The sequence below is a fragment of the Camelus bactrianus genome, chromosome 12, assembly GCF_048773025.1.
Source record: "Camelus bactrianus isolate YW-2024 breed Bactrian camel chromosome 12, ASM4877302v1, whole genome shotgun sequence".
NCBI lineage: Eukaryota > Metazoa > Chordata > Mammalia > Artiodactyla > Camelidae > Camelus > Camelus bactrianus.
In genome coordinates this window covers 42,247,393-42,263,037 of record NC_133550.1, presented here as the reverse complement: position 1 = coordinate 42,263,037, position 15,645 = coordinate 42,247,393, and the positions used below count along the sequence as shown (strand labels likewise).

The 15,645-nt window shown below is 35.4% G+C and overlaps 1 protein-coding gene and 1 long non-coding RNA gene across 4 annotated transcripts in view; one reads left to right on the top strand and one right to left on the bottom strand.

Moving 5' to 3' along the window:
- Window positions 1–15,645, top strand: part of LOC123615154 (uncharacterized) — a 508,039-nt gene that overhangs the window by 306,775 nt on the left and 185,619 nt on the right. The gene's annotated exons all lie outside the window — the stretch shown is intronic.
- On the bottom strand, window positions 3,497–12,136 carry KERA (keratocan). Of its 3 annotated transcripts, XM_010949441.3 has the most exons (4): window positions 11,889–12,136; window positions 11,659–11,709; window positions 9,394–10,287; window positions 3,497–5,672 (listed from the first exon to the last, which is right to left on the bottom strand). In XM_010949441.3, the coding sequence occupies exons 3-4, from the start codon at window positions 10,277–10,279 to the stop codon at window positions 5,497–5,499; spliced, it is 1,062 nt and encodes a 353-aa protein (XP_010947743.1). In that variant the 5' UTR covers window positions 10,280–10,287; window positions 11,659–11,709; window positions 11,889–12,136; the 3' UTR covers window positions 3,497–5,496. The 3 variants fall into 3 exon arrangements, with proteins under 3 accessions (XP_010947743.1, XP_010947744.1, XP_074231408.1); XM_010949442.3 differs by lacking the exon at window positions 11,659–11,709; XM_074375307.1 differs by lacking the exon at window positions 11,889–12,136 and having other exon boundaries at window positions 11,659–11,877.

Here is a 15,645-nt window from a genome sequence, read left to right as displayed (position 1 = left end):
TTTTGAATTCTACAACATGCTCATACTGTATCATTTTTGTTCTTTTCCCAGTACAGAAATGTTCTGAGCAAGGTAGTCCCAAGATCTGTCTCATGTGCATAAAGACAAAAATTCCCTACAGTTTTTTGGTAAATGTAACATTTTGTTGTTTTGCTAAATTATGAATTGCCTTCAATATATGCAATGCTTCAGATGTTGTGCAAAATATCATTTCATAGTACACAATAACTTTTAAATCAGTGTGTTAATAATCAATTGCTGTAGGTATATATGTAATATCTTAAACTAATTTTGTTACTCTTTTTTCAACCATAATGGCATATTTTATAATGAGAGGTGGTATAACACAGTGGTCAAAAACAGAAGCTCTGAAGCCAGACAACCTAGGTTTAAACCCTGTGTCTGTCATTCACAGCTCCATGACATTGAGCAAGATACTTAAGCTATTTGTATTATTCGAAATTTTTGTCATTTTGTGTTGACTCCCCTCTGATTCCAGGGTGCTAAAATAAACTAGAAGCACTTGCATCTGATATTCTTCCAAAATCATACTTCTTTGGACTCTTTGACCTCGGTGACATTCACTTCCTCTTTATTTTACTGGTTCCTTCCTAGGGGCACACCCAAAATCTCATTACTTAGCACTGGGCTACTTAAGACATTTTAAGGTGTAGTCTCCTAAGCTCAGATCACTCTTTTTCTTCCAGGTCGTGTATTCTGAAATTCCCCTCAAACTCTGTTTCAGTCTTTTCCTCCCAATTTACCTATCCATCCTGATTTTATTTCCTTCACTATCCAACTTCAATCTCACGGTTCACTGGCCCCATTCCTTAACTCTCAATGCCATTGGACTATTCCCTGTCATCGCATCAAAACTTAAAACCTGTAGCTTGGATCCGCTCAATCATTCTTCTTAGTTCCTTATTTGTAAAATGGTCTTGTTTAGAGAAATTGTGTGCAATTTTGTGTATTGCTGTGTCTGCTAATGATACTTCTACTCATCAGTTATTGGGTACTTTCTATGTGTCAGGTGACAAGAACTGCACATCTGTTCTTTCTCTTACCCTCATAGCAAAAGCGTAAGATAGTTGATATTGTTCCCCATTTTGCAGATGAGATCCAGTGCTTAGAACTGTTAAGACATTTTCTAAAGATCAAAGAGTTAGTAAGTGGCACAGGCAGGATATGAAACTCAATCTTTTTTCTCCAAAACACAAGTTCCCAACAGCTGTACCATGTAATTATCAATATACATGGCTTCAAATGCACTATTATATGCTTTCTACTTGTCCTTTTTTTAAACTTTCTCTTCTTGCTGTTTCTTGGACTCAACAAATACCTTTTGTCATCCTATTTTTCCTTCTATTTGTTTGACAGTTATGCATTCTTTACCTATATATTGTGGTTAACTTTATATGTGATATATACTCCTAACTTTAACCAATAAAATTTACACTCCTCCTTGCCAATGCATGGTCTTTAGAACACTTTAAACATCTATATATATTTCTCTGTCTGTCTGTCTATCTATCTTTCTGTCTATTATCTATCTATCAGTATCTACACACACATTTATGTTCAGTCATTTTGGGGAATTAATTGGATTGACACCAGTTTTTTTCAAAGATGTCATCTGGGAATTTCTTTTCACCATATCAGTTGTTCTAGGTTTTTGGTTTTTTGTCTTTTTGTGAGGGGGGAACCAAATAAAACAATTCTGTTGTAGAATTTCTACCATCACAGCCAGCATAAGTCCATTTTTATTTTTCTAAACATTATCATTTGAAAATATCATTGGATACTGCCTTTTTTCTTTTTGCCTATAAGTTCATGATATTTACATGGAGAGATCATGGATAATGTTGTTTTGTCTTGTTCGGTGTTTTCGTTAGGGCTGTAAATGAGAGCTTGAACATTTATTATGATCCCATCATTTTAAAAATGGCTTCAGTTTATACCCTCACTATTTTTCTTGATTTTGTTTTAGTAGTCACAATGTATACATCAAAAAATGGAACAGCAGATTATTTGTGAATCGTAAGGACAGTCTAGTAATTTTGTGTGGATATTTTAAAAAATTAAAAAATAAAAAGAATTGCTAGTAGAAAGCTCATTTGATTCCTCACAGCTTCGTATGTTAATACTTAGAATTATGTGTTCATTCTAATGCATGCTCTGTTCCTGACTCAGTCTTACCTCATGGGACCATGAATATTTAAATGCAGAATTCTTCCAGAATTATTGGAAATGTTAATAAAATTTAGAAAATTTCACCTCTATGTTTACATACCTATCCAGGCCTCTCATAGTCATCATTCAACCACTTACATGACATCTCCTCTTGGATAAATCAAAATAATTTCAAGCTAACCATGTCTAAAAACAAACTCATGATCTTCTCCTCTAGACACATTCCCTGTGGAAAATGTACCTCCATCTATTCAATTATGCACACAGAGTCCTTCACACCTCCTTGCTCTCATTTCCACCTGTCCAATCGACCATCAAATTCAGATGGTTTTACCTCCTGATTCCCTCACCTTTGTCCACTTCTGTTTCTACCACCATAATCAGTGATGTTATACTTCAAAATACCTTTCCTTTTGCTAATTTATATTAAAATCCTAACTGATCTTCTCACAACTAGTCTTGATCCCCTCCAAATTGTTTCACTCACTGCATCAAGAAGAAACTTTTGCAAACGTGTATGTATGCACATATCTATATATATCTAGTACATATCTCTATTTATATTGTATACATATGGCCCCAATGGTAATAACAAACACTTACTTAATGCTTACTATGCCATGTATCCTGCACTATTCAAGACACTTTACATTGTTCTAACTCACTTAATTCTCACCATAATTTAGGTGCTACCACTCGTCCTCATTTTACAGGTTAGAACAAACTGAGGCACAGAAATTTAAAGATCCTGCCCAGGACCACAGAACAGTGATGCTGGTATTTGAAAGCAGCAATGTTTTAGCTTCAGTGTTAATGTTGTCTACCACTACATGATTACCTCTCAGTGAACATATTCTCTTATGACTTAAAACCTCTTCAGTAACTTCTAAATTGTTCCTAGAGACCGTAAAGTCTTTAAATGTTACCTAGAATATTCTTCCCTCTTACCTTGTGTTGTTAAATACTTCTCATCTTTTATGTGTTTCCTTAATCATTATTTCTTTAGGGAATCCTTTCATATTCCTTTGCACCATGCAGCTCTCTGTTAATAGCACTTATCACAGATGAAACTTTACATATTTTTGTGATTATTCAATAAATTGATGTTTCATATAAATTGTGCACACTATAACATTCCCAGTGTGTAGTACAGTTGCTATATATATATGTGGCACTCGATATATATCTTATAAAATAAATGAAAAAAAGACAAGGAGGAAGGAAGAAAAGAAAGAAGGAAGGATGGATGAAAATCCTTCGAGTTGAAAGGTCTAATAGGAATATTTTACAATTTTGCTTTCATATCAGGGATTCTTTTTATATCCATTCTCTCTTTTATTTTAGATTGAAGTACAGTTGATTTACAATTTATGTTAGTTTCAAGTGTACAGCATACTGATTTGGTATTTTTGCAGATTATATTTCATTATAGGTTATTACAAGATAATGGGTATAATTCCCTGCACTATATCCTTTCTCTTGAATCATCTCTGTCTGAACATTTCTGGTGGTAGGAAACTCTACCTCAAGAAAAGCTACTTCCATTGCTAAACGACTTTGATCAACTATCAGAAAATTCTTCCTTAGCTAGAGCTGAAATATGGTTACTTGTAAATTTCACCCATATGTTCTGCTTGCTCTTCATTTTGGAGCTTCCTGGAATATGTGTTATCCCCTTTTTCACATGGCAAGTTTTCAGATATTTCAAGCTATTATGTTTCTCTCAACAGATTCTTTTATTCTAGCCTAATGATACCTGGTTACCGGTATTTTTATGGAATAATTTTATATGATATAATTTTCTGTATATGCTTTAAAGTCTTTTAAAATTATTCTTTTTAATGTCAACTAATTTGGTTTTTTGCCTTCAGCCAGTATTAAAAAACTGTTCAATGTATGTTCATTGGTTCTTTCCTCCCACCCCCAAATGCATTTTGGTATGAAAATACACAGTCAACACTGCACTTTATGTTTTCTTCTTGGGAATTCACGTAACAGAATAACACATTAAGTTTCTGAGAAGCCTTGGATTAAAGTAACATGTTGAACTTTCATTAATGTGGTGTTTCACAAACGTATATGAACCTTTTTATATTTCTACAAAGTATATCCTATTTTATAGGCTTTTTCAGAATACTGTCTAGAAATATATATAAATGAATGTGTTAATCTATATGGAATATTAATTGTTAATAACATGTATCTAACAAAATTAGAAGTGTAAGAAAACTACACTTTGTACTTAACAAAATCATGATTTTTTAACAAGATCCTAATTTTTTTAACTCATGAAAAACAGGTATGGTATGTCAAGTGATTAGAAAATAATTTTTTCTTATGTTTGCTGGGTCAAAAAGGAAAAATGGGTAGAAGAAAAACATATCTTAATATATTCATGCTGGAAAAATGGAAATAATTGTTACTATGACACTTTTTATTAAAAATTTATTCTTAACAAAGCTTGTGAATCAGCCTCCTGAAATAAATATTTTACTTCTGTTTTGTTAGAAAGCATTCACTCTTTTTATTTTAAAAGTCCAGAAAACACTGGCAAATATAAGAACTGAACAATTTGCAATTCAAGTGGATTTCAAGTGTTAAAACACTAAGATTCTGTCAGAAATGTGTTATAATAAATGTAAAACCTAGGACTTGTTTAATTGCTACAGTATATTGTACAATATCTAAGAACAGCAGCTGTAAGAAGTAGTGAACTCAAAATGACTGTTGCTCTGTTATTTAGTATTAAATGACTAGAACTTTCTTATATAATATTCAATGCATTTCATACCCATTCTTGACTAAATGGCAAACTTACACTTACACAAGCTACTTAACAATCTGAATTTAATTATTCCTTAATAGCTATGATAAAGAAATGTCTCCTTTTTCCATTTTCTCTAGAAATTTCTACCTCCTGTTAGAGTACTGTGTTTATACTGTAAATATAGTATCTGCATAAGTAATTTTGAACGTTTGCAGACAAATATGTGCTTTCTATCCCACAACAGTGTATTTGCGTTACTTGGTGTTAGTAAGCTGTGAAAAAGACAAAAAGAAACTATCTTTGAGTTGATAAACTATCTTAACTCTGTGTCTGTTTTATTAATCAAAGAAAAGCAGGCTGTGCTACATATCATTGGCAAAAGCAACTTTGAATAGAAAAAAATAAGCTACACAAATAAAAATGGTGGCCACAAACCATTAGAAATGTGATTTTTATCTTAAACCTGTGAATGGTAACCATGTCATTTCATGTCAGAACTATTAGCTCATTAAATCAACTTAAGATTGTTGACGACATGTTTAAATAATGACAGCCTGAAGGAGCCTGAAGCAGGTCATTAGATCCGTGGGGATTGGTGGTTTGATTTCATTTCCATCCAGACGGAGGTAGCGAAGATGAGGTCCGTAACTGAAGGAATCTTGTTCTGCAGGCAGTGTGGTAGGAAGGGCAGGACATATTACAGAGACGTTAACGTCTGCGGAGACAAAGATAGCACGAATGAATGAATGGAACACAAGAGACTGTGGGTGGGGAGACCAAGAAGCTATGACAACAGTCTGATGGAGGGCCTCGTGGCCTTGTCTGTGAAAGTTAAAGAGAAACAAACGCTTTCTTTGCAAGTTGGAAGTTATGTATATCTGTTTAATGAAAGTAACCCTGAAAAAATGTCTAGTCATCCCAGTCTATATATTGTTATTCTTAATACAGAGCACTAGAAAAGACATACTGTTAAAAGCTGTGATGGAAACAGAGATGTGTAAGATATATCACTTGTTTTCTACCCTTGGCAAGGTAGCTATGGCATGATTAGTTTATTATAGAATGAGGAAGGTGGTATTTGGGCATTAGAGTCAGAGGCAATGGTTCAGAGCTGGTAGTGAAAGAATGGGTAGGTGGATGGGTGGATTGATGGATGCGAAAGTAGAAAATCGGTCTATTACTAGAGAAAGTGCTTGAAAATTACCTTAAAAATGCAAACACTCAAACTAATAGTACATGACAAGGTTTTTTAAATGTATAGTTAATATAACTTTATATATGTGGTACTTGCAGAAAACAACCTTGAATTGCCATACTTAAGTTCATATAATTGGAAAGGAAACATTTGCCAAGAATTGAATTACAAAAATTCAAGCCAGGAAATACCTCGTCAGCCTTTTCACAGGGTTAGGATGTGAGAAATCATGCACCTGCCTTGGAGCAGAGCCCTTGGCATCGACGTCTGTACTGAGATTTAGGAACATTCAGGAGAGAAGACTGTTAAGCCAGCAAAATTCTGAGAAGTGTGCACAATAGCTGATCTCAACCATGATTCCATGTACTCCCTTTAAATCCTATTTTGAAACTGTTTTGAGCGAGAGATGGTCCCTTAGAAGATAAGGCCCACCTAACTTTGGCAGTGGCTTTCCTTTGTGTCCCGTTGGTGCATACTGACTCATTTTGAAGGACTTTATACTTACAGTGAGGGTGCTTTGCTCTGATCTTATGCCATTTTGTGAATTCAACTTGCTAAAAATAATGACTTGGATTTGTGTAACAGATCTGTGTTCATCAAGTTATATTTCTTCACATAATCACTTTATCATCACACAGCCCTTATCAGGCAATATTATTATGCTCCCCAGATGAGCATTGCTGAACAGTGGTTCAGACAGGTAAGGGGGTGTGCACCGGGTTCAGCTGCCTAGTCCATTTCCTGCTCTACAGTTTTCCTTGCCTGCTGGAGAGATTACGTCCCTTTGGATAGGTCATTTCCTTAGCCCTGTCACCATCCACGCATGTCTGAATGAACAGAATGTAAAAACAAGTGTTTTAAATTAAATTATATTTTCATAAGTTAATTATAATGTTTCTGAGAAGAGTTACCAAGAAGGAACTCTTTTGAATAGATAACGTTTTTTGCCAAATTTTAAGTCCCCTAAAATGTTCAGAAGAAATCGTTTTGCATAAGAAAATTTCACTGTCCTATAAATTCTGAGAACTCTTCATATAAAAGATACATTTCTTGGAAACCACTTTATTAACAACTAGAGTAGATTATGTGGTAAAAAGAACTAAGTACTTTAACAGTTAGTTTAACACAGTATGATACATTGGTGAGCCAATAATTCTTGCCAGAAAAATTCTTCTTTTACGTTTATTTTCTTGGAATATAGAATGACCATCCCTGATATCTACATTAAGAAGCAAGTCAATCAATTTCTCTTTGTTGATGTAGTTGCTATTAAAATGTTTCTTACCTCTATTTATAGAAATTTATCTTAAATCTTGTATTTCGGGGATTGAAGAGAAATGTGCTATGATTATAATGTAGGAGTGGGAAAAAACACCTAAAATGGGAAATCTTGGGCTCAGATCCTGGCTATTATGTTTATCCTCTGTCCTTGGGAAAACAGCCTCACCTAGCTGAGCCTCAGTTTCTCTTTTTTTCAGAAAAAGGAGGAGGCTAGAGCCCAGAAACCTGGGTTTTATAAGCTGTCCAGGTAATTCTGATGCACAATGAGGGATGAGGACAATTGAAAAATAGAAATATATGAGAAAACACTCTGAAAAAACTCTCTAAAGAGTGAGTGGAAGAACAGAGTCCTCTTTGTATAATTCTGTAAATGCCAAGCATAGGTGCCCAATTGTATGTTGAATGTTGCTCCCTCACCCCTGAATACCCTGTCTCAAATCCCCAGGGGAATCCCCAATTCACAAACAGGGCTCTATGTGGAATCACTTTAAATTAACTTCTTACATCAAATGTCAGTGGGACTTTTGTTGTCAGATAAGGAATCCACCTGTAGAAGCACAGAACTTTTCTTCTAGAAAAAAAAAATTGTATCTATATGGGTTGATACTGGCTGTTCTACTATTTGCTTCAATGAAACAGACCTAGCTATTAACATTTTTTTTTTCCGTTGCATCTTCTACTTTAACTATAAGATTAAACAATGTGTCTCATCACCATGGAAAACTCAGTGGTGTGGTAGCAGCCTGCTCTTTAGTTCCAGGATTTTATACTTAAGTATACTGTTTGAAGAAAAATTGAATAACCAGTGGAAAAATAGTCTATTCTTATAAATGGCATGTTTATGTAACTGTTTGCTTAAAGAAAACTAATGAGTAATAACCAGGCAGCAATGCCTTCTGACAATTATCTGTGTTATTTTCCTATCAACCATCCAACAGATTCTCACTTTAGGAATGTATTTTATAAGGTTGTTCTGAATCGCCTCAAGATTATCTTCCTAAAGGGACTGTGCTAGGGTTGAGAATGCATGGAGAACTTCCAGCTGGTACTAACACCCTTGTGGTTGGACCGAGATATTGTCCACTTTTACACCAGGGTCAGTCTGGTCTCAGGCATAATTGTGAAGATGCCAAGTTTGCCTTTAATGTTTCCAACCTCTTCTTTCTATAACCACTTCTTCCCTTGGTGGCACCTCTGCCTCCAAGGCACTTTGCACTCATTTCTCTCTTTCTTATCAAAAGCTATTTTCAGGGAAAGGGGTGGGTATGCTACCTTGCTGGTTGTCATTTGTCCAAAGGAGTTGCCAACTGCCAGGGACGTTTGTTTCAATTTTAATTGAGCAAAGTCTTAAACTACAGTATCGGTTCCCAATGCATGCTCCCCAGAACAGCAGTCTCAGCATCCCTAGGGAACTTGTTACAAATGAAAAATCTCGGATCCCACCAGACCTATTCAATCAGAAGCTCTAGGGTGGAGCCACTCAGCTGTGTACTCTAAAGGTGAGACACCCACTGATCTGAAGCGGGAAACTCTAATTAGTGTGATCATGGTTTTTAGGACAGAGGTGCCTTTCTGATACCTCCTAAATTGTATTCCTTCTACTACTATTCATGAGGTTGCTTGTGTCTGGTGCACCTTCTTCAGTATGTCTATTCAGTGAAGCAAAAATATCAGAATCTCCTCAGAGTAAAAGAAGAGAGAGACATTGAGTCTCTCCAATAGGTAGTATCCCTCTGTAGATTACTAAAGTCCACTTGTCAATCTACAGTTTGAAGATCTGAACTTCTTGGTTCATTGACACTGTCTGTGAACAGACAAAACTTGAAAATACACTAAAAAAAATCTCAGGGTACAAGAGTTAGGGAAGAAAAACCAAACAGTGTTGCTATTCGTAAAGAGAGAGAATAAACTGAATAACCATGAGCATCTTAGTCAAAGACGCACCCTGATGGTTACTTACTTTTAATTTTGTTATGATCGAGGTGAAGGTGCTGCAGGTGAGCACTGATTCGGGGGACTTTTGTGAGCTGGTTGTGAGACAGTTGAAGATCTAGAATTGATGATACATTAAAACCACTTGAAGGGAGACCAGCATCTGATAATTTGTTGTGGTTGAGTCTCAGGAAGGCCACTTTAGGAATCACATTAAAATAATTTTCTGGTATTCCTTCTATGGAATTGTTGTCTAAAAACAGCTGCATTGTATTGGCTGGTAATCTTGGTGGCATATTCCTCAGGGCGTTCTTAGCCATATTTAGTTGCATGAGGTTCTTGAGTCCCTTGAAGGTGTCTCTTTGAAAGGCATTGTCCAATAGTTTATTGTGCTGCAGGTCAAGAAGGGTCAGGTTCTCTAGATTGCTGAAAGTCCCTTGAGGAATTCTGGATACCTTGTTTCTAGCTAATTGCAGTTGTTCTAAACTTCTTGGCAATGGAGAAGGTACCTCCTCTAGCTCATTGTCTTCCAGAAATAAGAAAAGCAGCTTCTTTAGTTGGCTCAGGGCTCCTTTTTCAATTCCATAGTTGGTTATTTTGTTCTTGTTTAGATTTATCCATCTCAGCTGGGTGGCATTCTCGAATGGCTTCTCAGGAATGGTTTCTATCAGGTTGTTTTCAAGATAAAGATACCAGATCCTTGATGGTATAGCAGGGATTTCTTTGAGACCTCGATTTTCACAGTACAAAGAAGTAGGGAAACTGGGGGGACAGAAACATTCCCTGGGACAATCGAAGTCATGCACCGTCCAGTCCTCTGGATCACTTCCCTCATAAACCTGTCTCACACTTCGAGTCCATACAGTATCTGTTATGAATAACACCCAGATGATGAAACAGATTGTGGTTGCCATTATAGTACCTAGAATGAGGGATACAACTGTTAGATGTTTAAAGAACTGAATCTTTAAATAATCACATGCATCAAAATGATCGGCAAACATTGCTTCTTGGTGGGGTGGGGGAGGTAAAGACATGCTAGCATTTTGTACACAGTTATCAACTAATCCCCATAATAGGCACTCTATGCAAAGCATTTTTGCAAACACGGAAACTGACGCACCAACTTGTAACTTTCTGGTTTTAACCCAATCACAATGAAAACTGAGAAATAAAAAGCAAATTTTTGGGAACTCTTAAGTGCTTTTCCACTTCAAGCTATTTAATTCAAGGAAGTTAGTTGAAACCCAGAGTTGAATACATGAGTACAAAAAAGTGACCTTTCAGTAACTCAGATTTAGCGTCTGTGTTGTTCCTAAGAAGTAGGCATATGCTTTTACTTTTACCCCTAAATGAGCAAAACATCTGGAGGAGATTTTCCCAGGCTCTTTGGCCCTTGAACCAAAGAAACAGATCAAAGAACATTTTAACGGTGTGTGTGTGTGTGTGTGTGTGTGTGTGTGTGTGTGTGTGAAGGAAGGTTTTAAGATTCGAAGAAAAGCGGGGTGATTAATCTCTTGCTCTGTTGCTCAACTTCTCAGGTAAGTTTTATTCTGGGGTGCAGGGAAGGACGTCTAATGTTCTAAGTACAGGATCAAGTTGTGTAGCCAAGAAATCTGGATTACGAAACTCTCTCTAGACATAAACGTAAATACAGATATAGGTGTAGATATAGATGTGTATCACACTTACAAAAGTAGTGTATTCAGCTGTGGCATTACTATGGTTGATAAGAAACAAAACAAAACAAAGAGCATGTTTAGCATTCAGGTGGACTTCCATATTTTCGATGTGGCTACTAGCAGAGCATAAGTTAATACTTATTCATGTACGATGCATTTAAAAGATATAAATCCTCCCCACTGAGGATCAACAAGTTTATGGAAACAAAGAACTATACTAACAGGAAAATATATATATATATATCTATGTAACAGTAACATCCTGACCAATGTACATTTAGTTCAACACTTGATAATAAGGAAGAAATAAATTTTATTGATTCCTTTGTGGAAAAGATAAAATCAGCATCATCTATGAAATGCTGATCTTTCCATTTTGCCACTAAATCAAGGGAAATGACAAGTGCAGGGCTACTTCTGCATCTGCAAGCTGTCGAATTTCTTGCGATTGCAGAATGCTGCTCTGGTCATCTTCCAACAGAGACATATTAAAACATTATTTTTTCAGAATAGGGATTTGCATTAGTTATTGAAGCTGTAATTCTGCCTCTGATGAATCATAACTTCGAATTCTTAGCTTTAAGAGTTTTGAAAAGTGTAAAATAGTTTACCTTGCTGTCCAGGAATGTATCGCTGAGTCCTGTGTCTGGGTCTGAAGTTTGCTAAAATCAGTTAAGGAGGAAAAAAGAAAAAAAAAAAAAACCCTTTGACTAAAACAATTTGTTTTTATTTTATGCTGTCAAGACTCTTAGGAGAAAAAAGAAAACCTCCTCTGACCGGTCACCATGAACACCTTTGATCTATTGTTTCCACTTTGACAGAGCTTCAGGAGACGGCTTACCTCAGTTTTCTTGGAGCTTCTTCGTCCCTTTCTATTGGTCACAGCTCAGTCATAGTAATGGACTGACCCAGGCTCCACTGTCGTGTTTTTATGAATCCTCCCTAATATATATGCATCAATGGCTCCAACTTTAACCCCTCCAACAACCACAGCACCTCAGTACCTAGGCAGCTCAGCACGGGAAATTCTGACTTCATCTCAAGAACCTATAACAAAAATTCAGTGCAGTTTTCACTCTGAGCTCACAGTCCCAAAGATATTGTAATGCTGATCTGGAGACCTGATCTGATAGGAAGAAACTAAAAGCAGTTTTGATTTCAAGTACAACAAAAAGATTTTAAAGCATTTTCTCTAGATGATCTTTTTTTAAAAAAATGGTAAAAAGAAATAAAGACCAATATCTTCTGTTTATATGGAAATATTTTGTTCATTTTTCATATAAAACAGATGCTGGAATTCTATTTAGATATATTTTTGATTAATGGAAAAAGAGAAAATGTATTTGAAAAATTAAAAAATGAAATCTGGGAAGCTATACCTGATTTTGGCACTAAACATGGTATGATGCTTTGTTTTCTAGAAATAATTTTAGTATCTGTATTTCGTATTGAGAGCTTTATTTCAAATAATTATTCAAATGAGATTTTTTTTTCATCTCATTATAACAGATGTTTTGCATTTAGTCCATTACAGGGCATTCTGTTGCACTGCTTTTTTTAAATTTTAACACAATTTAGAATAATGTGTCTTCTAGATCTTGTATTTGAGAAAAAAAAAGTTATTCCTCTTAAGGAAACCCCAAAATTTTTGAAAATCTCATTTTCAGATATTATCCTGTTGATTGTAATCATTGTGTTTTTCAAAATCTATCTGATTCTGGAGAAAGGAAGTTGTATTGATATGACTTGTTGGACACTGCTCACATAAGTATTATCAAAGGACACAGTGAAAATGGGGGAGAATTTGACTCAAAAAACCTTTTCTGAACCATCTACTTCCTTTCTCCTCAACACAGTTTTGTCATCCATAACATAGCACTGGACTGTCTCACAAGGGTGGCCCTAGTTTGTTGTAAACAATTATGGAAATGTTAGCCTTTCTGTGGTATTAGCCCTACATCTCAACTGGAAAATACTTTTAATTTTGAGGGCTCTTATAGCCAAAGATCTAATTCAGACATGATCTCTTAGTAGCTCACCTGGTACACTTATATCATATTTTAAGAAGAAATCAAGTGTTACTTGCTTTTGTTATAACAATGATCTCCTCTCTCTACTGCATTTTCCTTTTCTCTTTCTTCTTTTCATAAACCCTCAGGATATAAACAACAGATGATCTCCAAGTCTGCACAGCTCCCTACAGCTACTCTCTTATTTCTTAATTTTCTTTTTTAGCTAAACTTGTTTCAGACATTTCTTAATTCTATTACACAAATGTTGCTACATGTCCATTGTTGGAAAATTAGAGTCGTACACTGGCTGCCTCCAGTCTCCGTTTCCTGTTCACCAGTCCATCCATTGATTCACCCACTGAAATAGGGTGGCTAATCTCTCTGCTTCCCCAACATTGCAGGCAAAAAAAAAAAAAAAAAGCAATGATCTTTATATTCACTAATCTATTGAAGTCTTTTGGTGTTCAGCCTACTTGCCCTGTGACTTGGCAATGCTGACCCTCTCCTTTAATTAAATGTTTCTCGATTGCATTCTCTCCTAGCTTTCCCTTCTCTTTCTTTCTGACTTCTATCTATGTTCTGAACCTCTCTGTTTCCTGTAACACTTTTTAAGGGGTTTCTAGCATTTGAAGCTCTTTGAGAGTCTAAGATCTCAAAAGATTGTTCAACGATTCCAAGGTTTTAACAATCCTCTCTATCATGATGACTCCTGAGTCTCTTTTTCCAATTCCGTGTCTGGAAGAAAACCTGCACTCCAATGTGAGCATACACCCGCTTTCTAGAAATCTCCTGTTATCTCTTTATGTCTCAGAGGCTCTGTATGTCTCAGAGCCATGTATCTAAAGTGAAATTCACTATCTCCCTTTCCTTTAAATGCTCTTGTCACTTTATGCTTTTGAGTGACATTATCATCTTATTCCGTCTCTTAAACCAGATATCTGGAAATCATTCTCAACTCTCCCTTCTCATTTTGAGAGCATATGATAACAATTACATCTTACGGACCCTGAGAGACATGATATAAATAAAAATGGCCATCTGCAATGTTTGCCAGGTTTGGTATTATTGTTTCCAGACCAAGACATAGGATGTTTTCCACTGCTATAATCTTTATGTCTTGATTTTTCCAGTAACAAGTCAGTCTACTCTTCTTTGATTACTGATTCCTGGAGGATGGGAACTTAAGCTCTTCATTAGGACTGCTTAAGTGAAAGTTCAATAAATTTAAATTAAGACAGTGATAAGAATAGCTGAGTCATTCTAGCTGTTATAAGAGTTAATGCAAGACTCTGCCCAATCTTATCTGACTCTACAAATAGGGAGAAAAGAAGGCTAACGCTTAATGATGTGGCTTTCACATTGTCTCTCTAATGACAGACTAGTATTTTAGAAGCCTATGGGGATTTGAATATGGTAGGTGTTCAAAAACTATTTACTTAATGAGTTAATGAATAGATAAACACATAAGGCACACATATTTTGATCATCATGATTTTTTTGATCAGCATATCTATGCAAATAGAAGCATAGTGAAGAACCTTAGAAATATGGTAAAAATAAATGTGAGTTAGAGTTTTCCTTTTGCAACTTCCTAGTTGTTTGAGCTGACACAGGCCATTTAACCATCATAAACCTAAGTCTACCCATAATGCACCTGCTCTGACAACTCTGAAGGGTTGTTTGAGAATCAAATGAAAGAGTGAAGGTGAACGTGTTGGATAAGTGTAGGAAAATTCCATAGTAAAAAAGTTAAAGCTCAAGGAGAAGTTGAAAATCACCTCTTCAAACTCTTTCCTTTCACATATGAGGACAATGAGGCCCAGAAATTTCTTTCAGCATAGAGGGTGATAGTTGGCATCTTAGCCTCCCTGAAAGATGTCCTAGAAACTTGAGACAGAGTTAGAGTCTTGTTGGTTTAACCTCCTTTCCTTCTGATAGCACTTTTTTAATGTATCCTATTTGCTTATCTTGCTGCTGCTTTTTCTTATTAAAAGGGAGGTTGCTTTGCTAAACTCAGACTGGGGAATTTATCGTGTTGTATTCCTAAAGATCACTGACATTTTAAAAAAGAAGGCAATGTATGAGGGTGTAAAAGACACAAAACTCTAGTAGGATTTCAAATTTGTTAGTGTATATATCTGATACATCTATTTCAGTAGTGGTTGGACTGTTAGGTGCTCCCAGGACTGAAGTTTTTGATCAATTGATTGTATTTTTGCTAAGAGAAATAATTTTCTCTTCATAGATCAATGTTAGCTTATTTAACTAAACTCTGTTGTATAATTTAAGAGTATAAAAGGAATCCACTAAAATATATAGCTGATGCACACATATATACATGTATAATTAATTTTTTTCAGGGTAATTCATTTAAACTATAGTAATGACACATTTAAATACTCAAAACTACTGTAAACTAATAATGAATATAGCAGTCCCCCACCCCACATTTCAGTATAAGCTCCACTCTCAGGAGGTCATATTTTCAACTCTATTATGGATTTCTTTTAATATTTACTTTAATATTCTTGCTGGTACCCTTTTCGTTTAACTTATCAATTTTAAATATCAATTATTTTCTTATTA

Bases quoted from the DNA above. Each gene is read 5' to 3' on its own strand.
- KERA (XM_010949441.3), bottom strand. From the start codon at position 10,279: ATGGCAACCACAATCTGTTTCATCATCTGGGTGTTATTCATAACAGAT. The intron at 5,673-9,393 runs GTAAGTAACCAT...TTGTCTCCGCAG, and splicing joins CGATCATAACAAAATTAAAA to ACGTTAACGTCTCTGTAATA.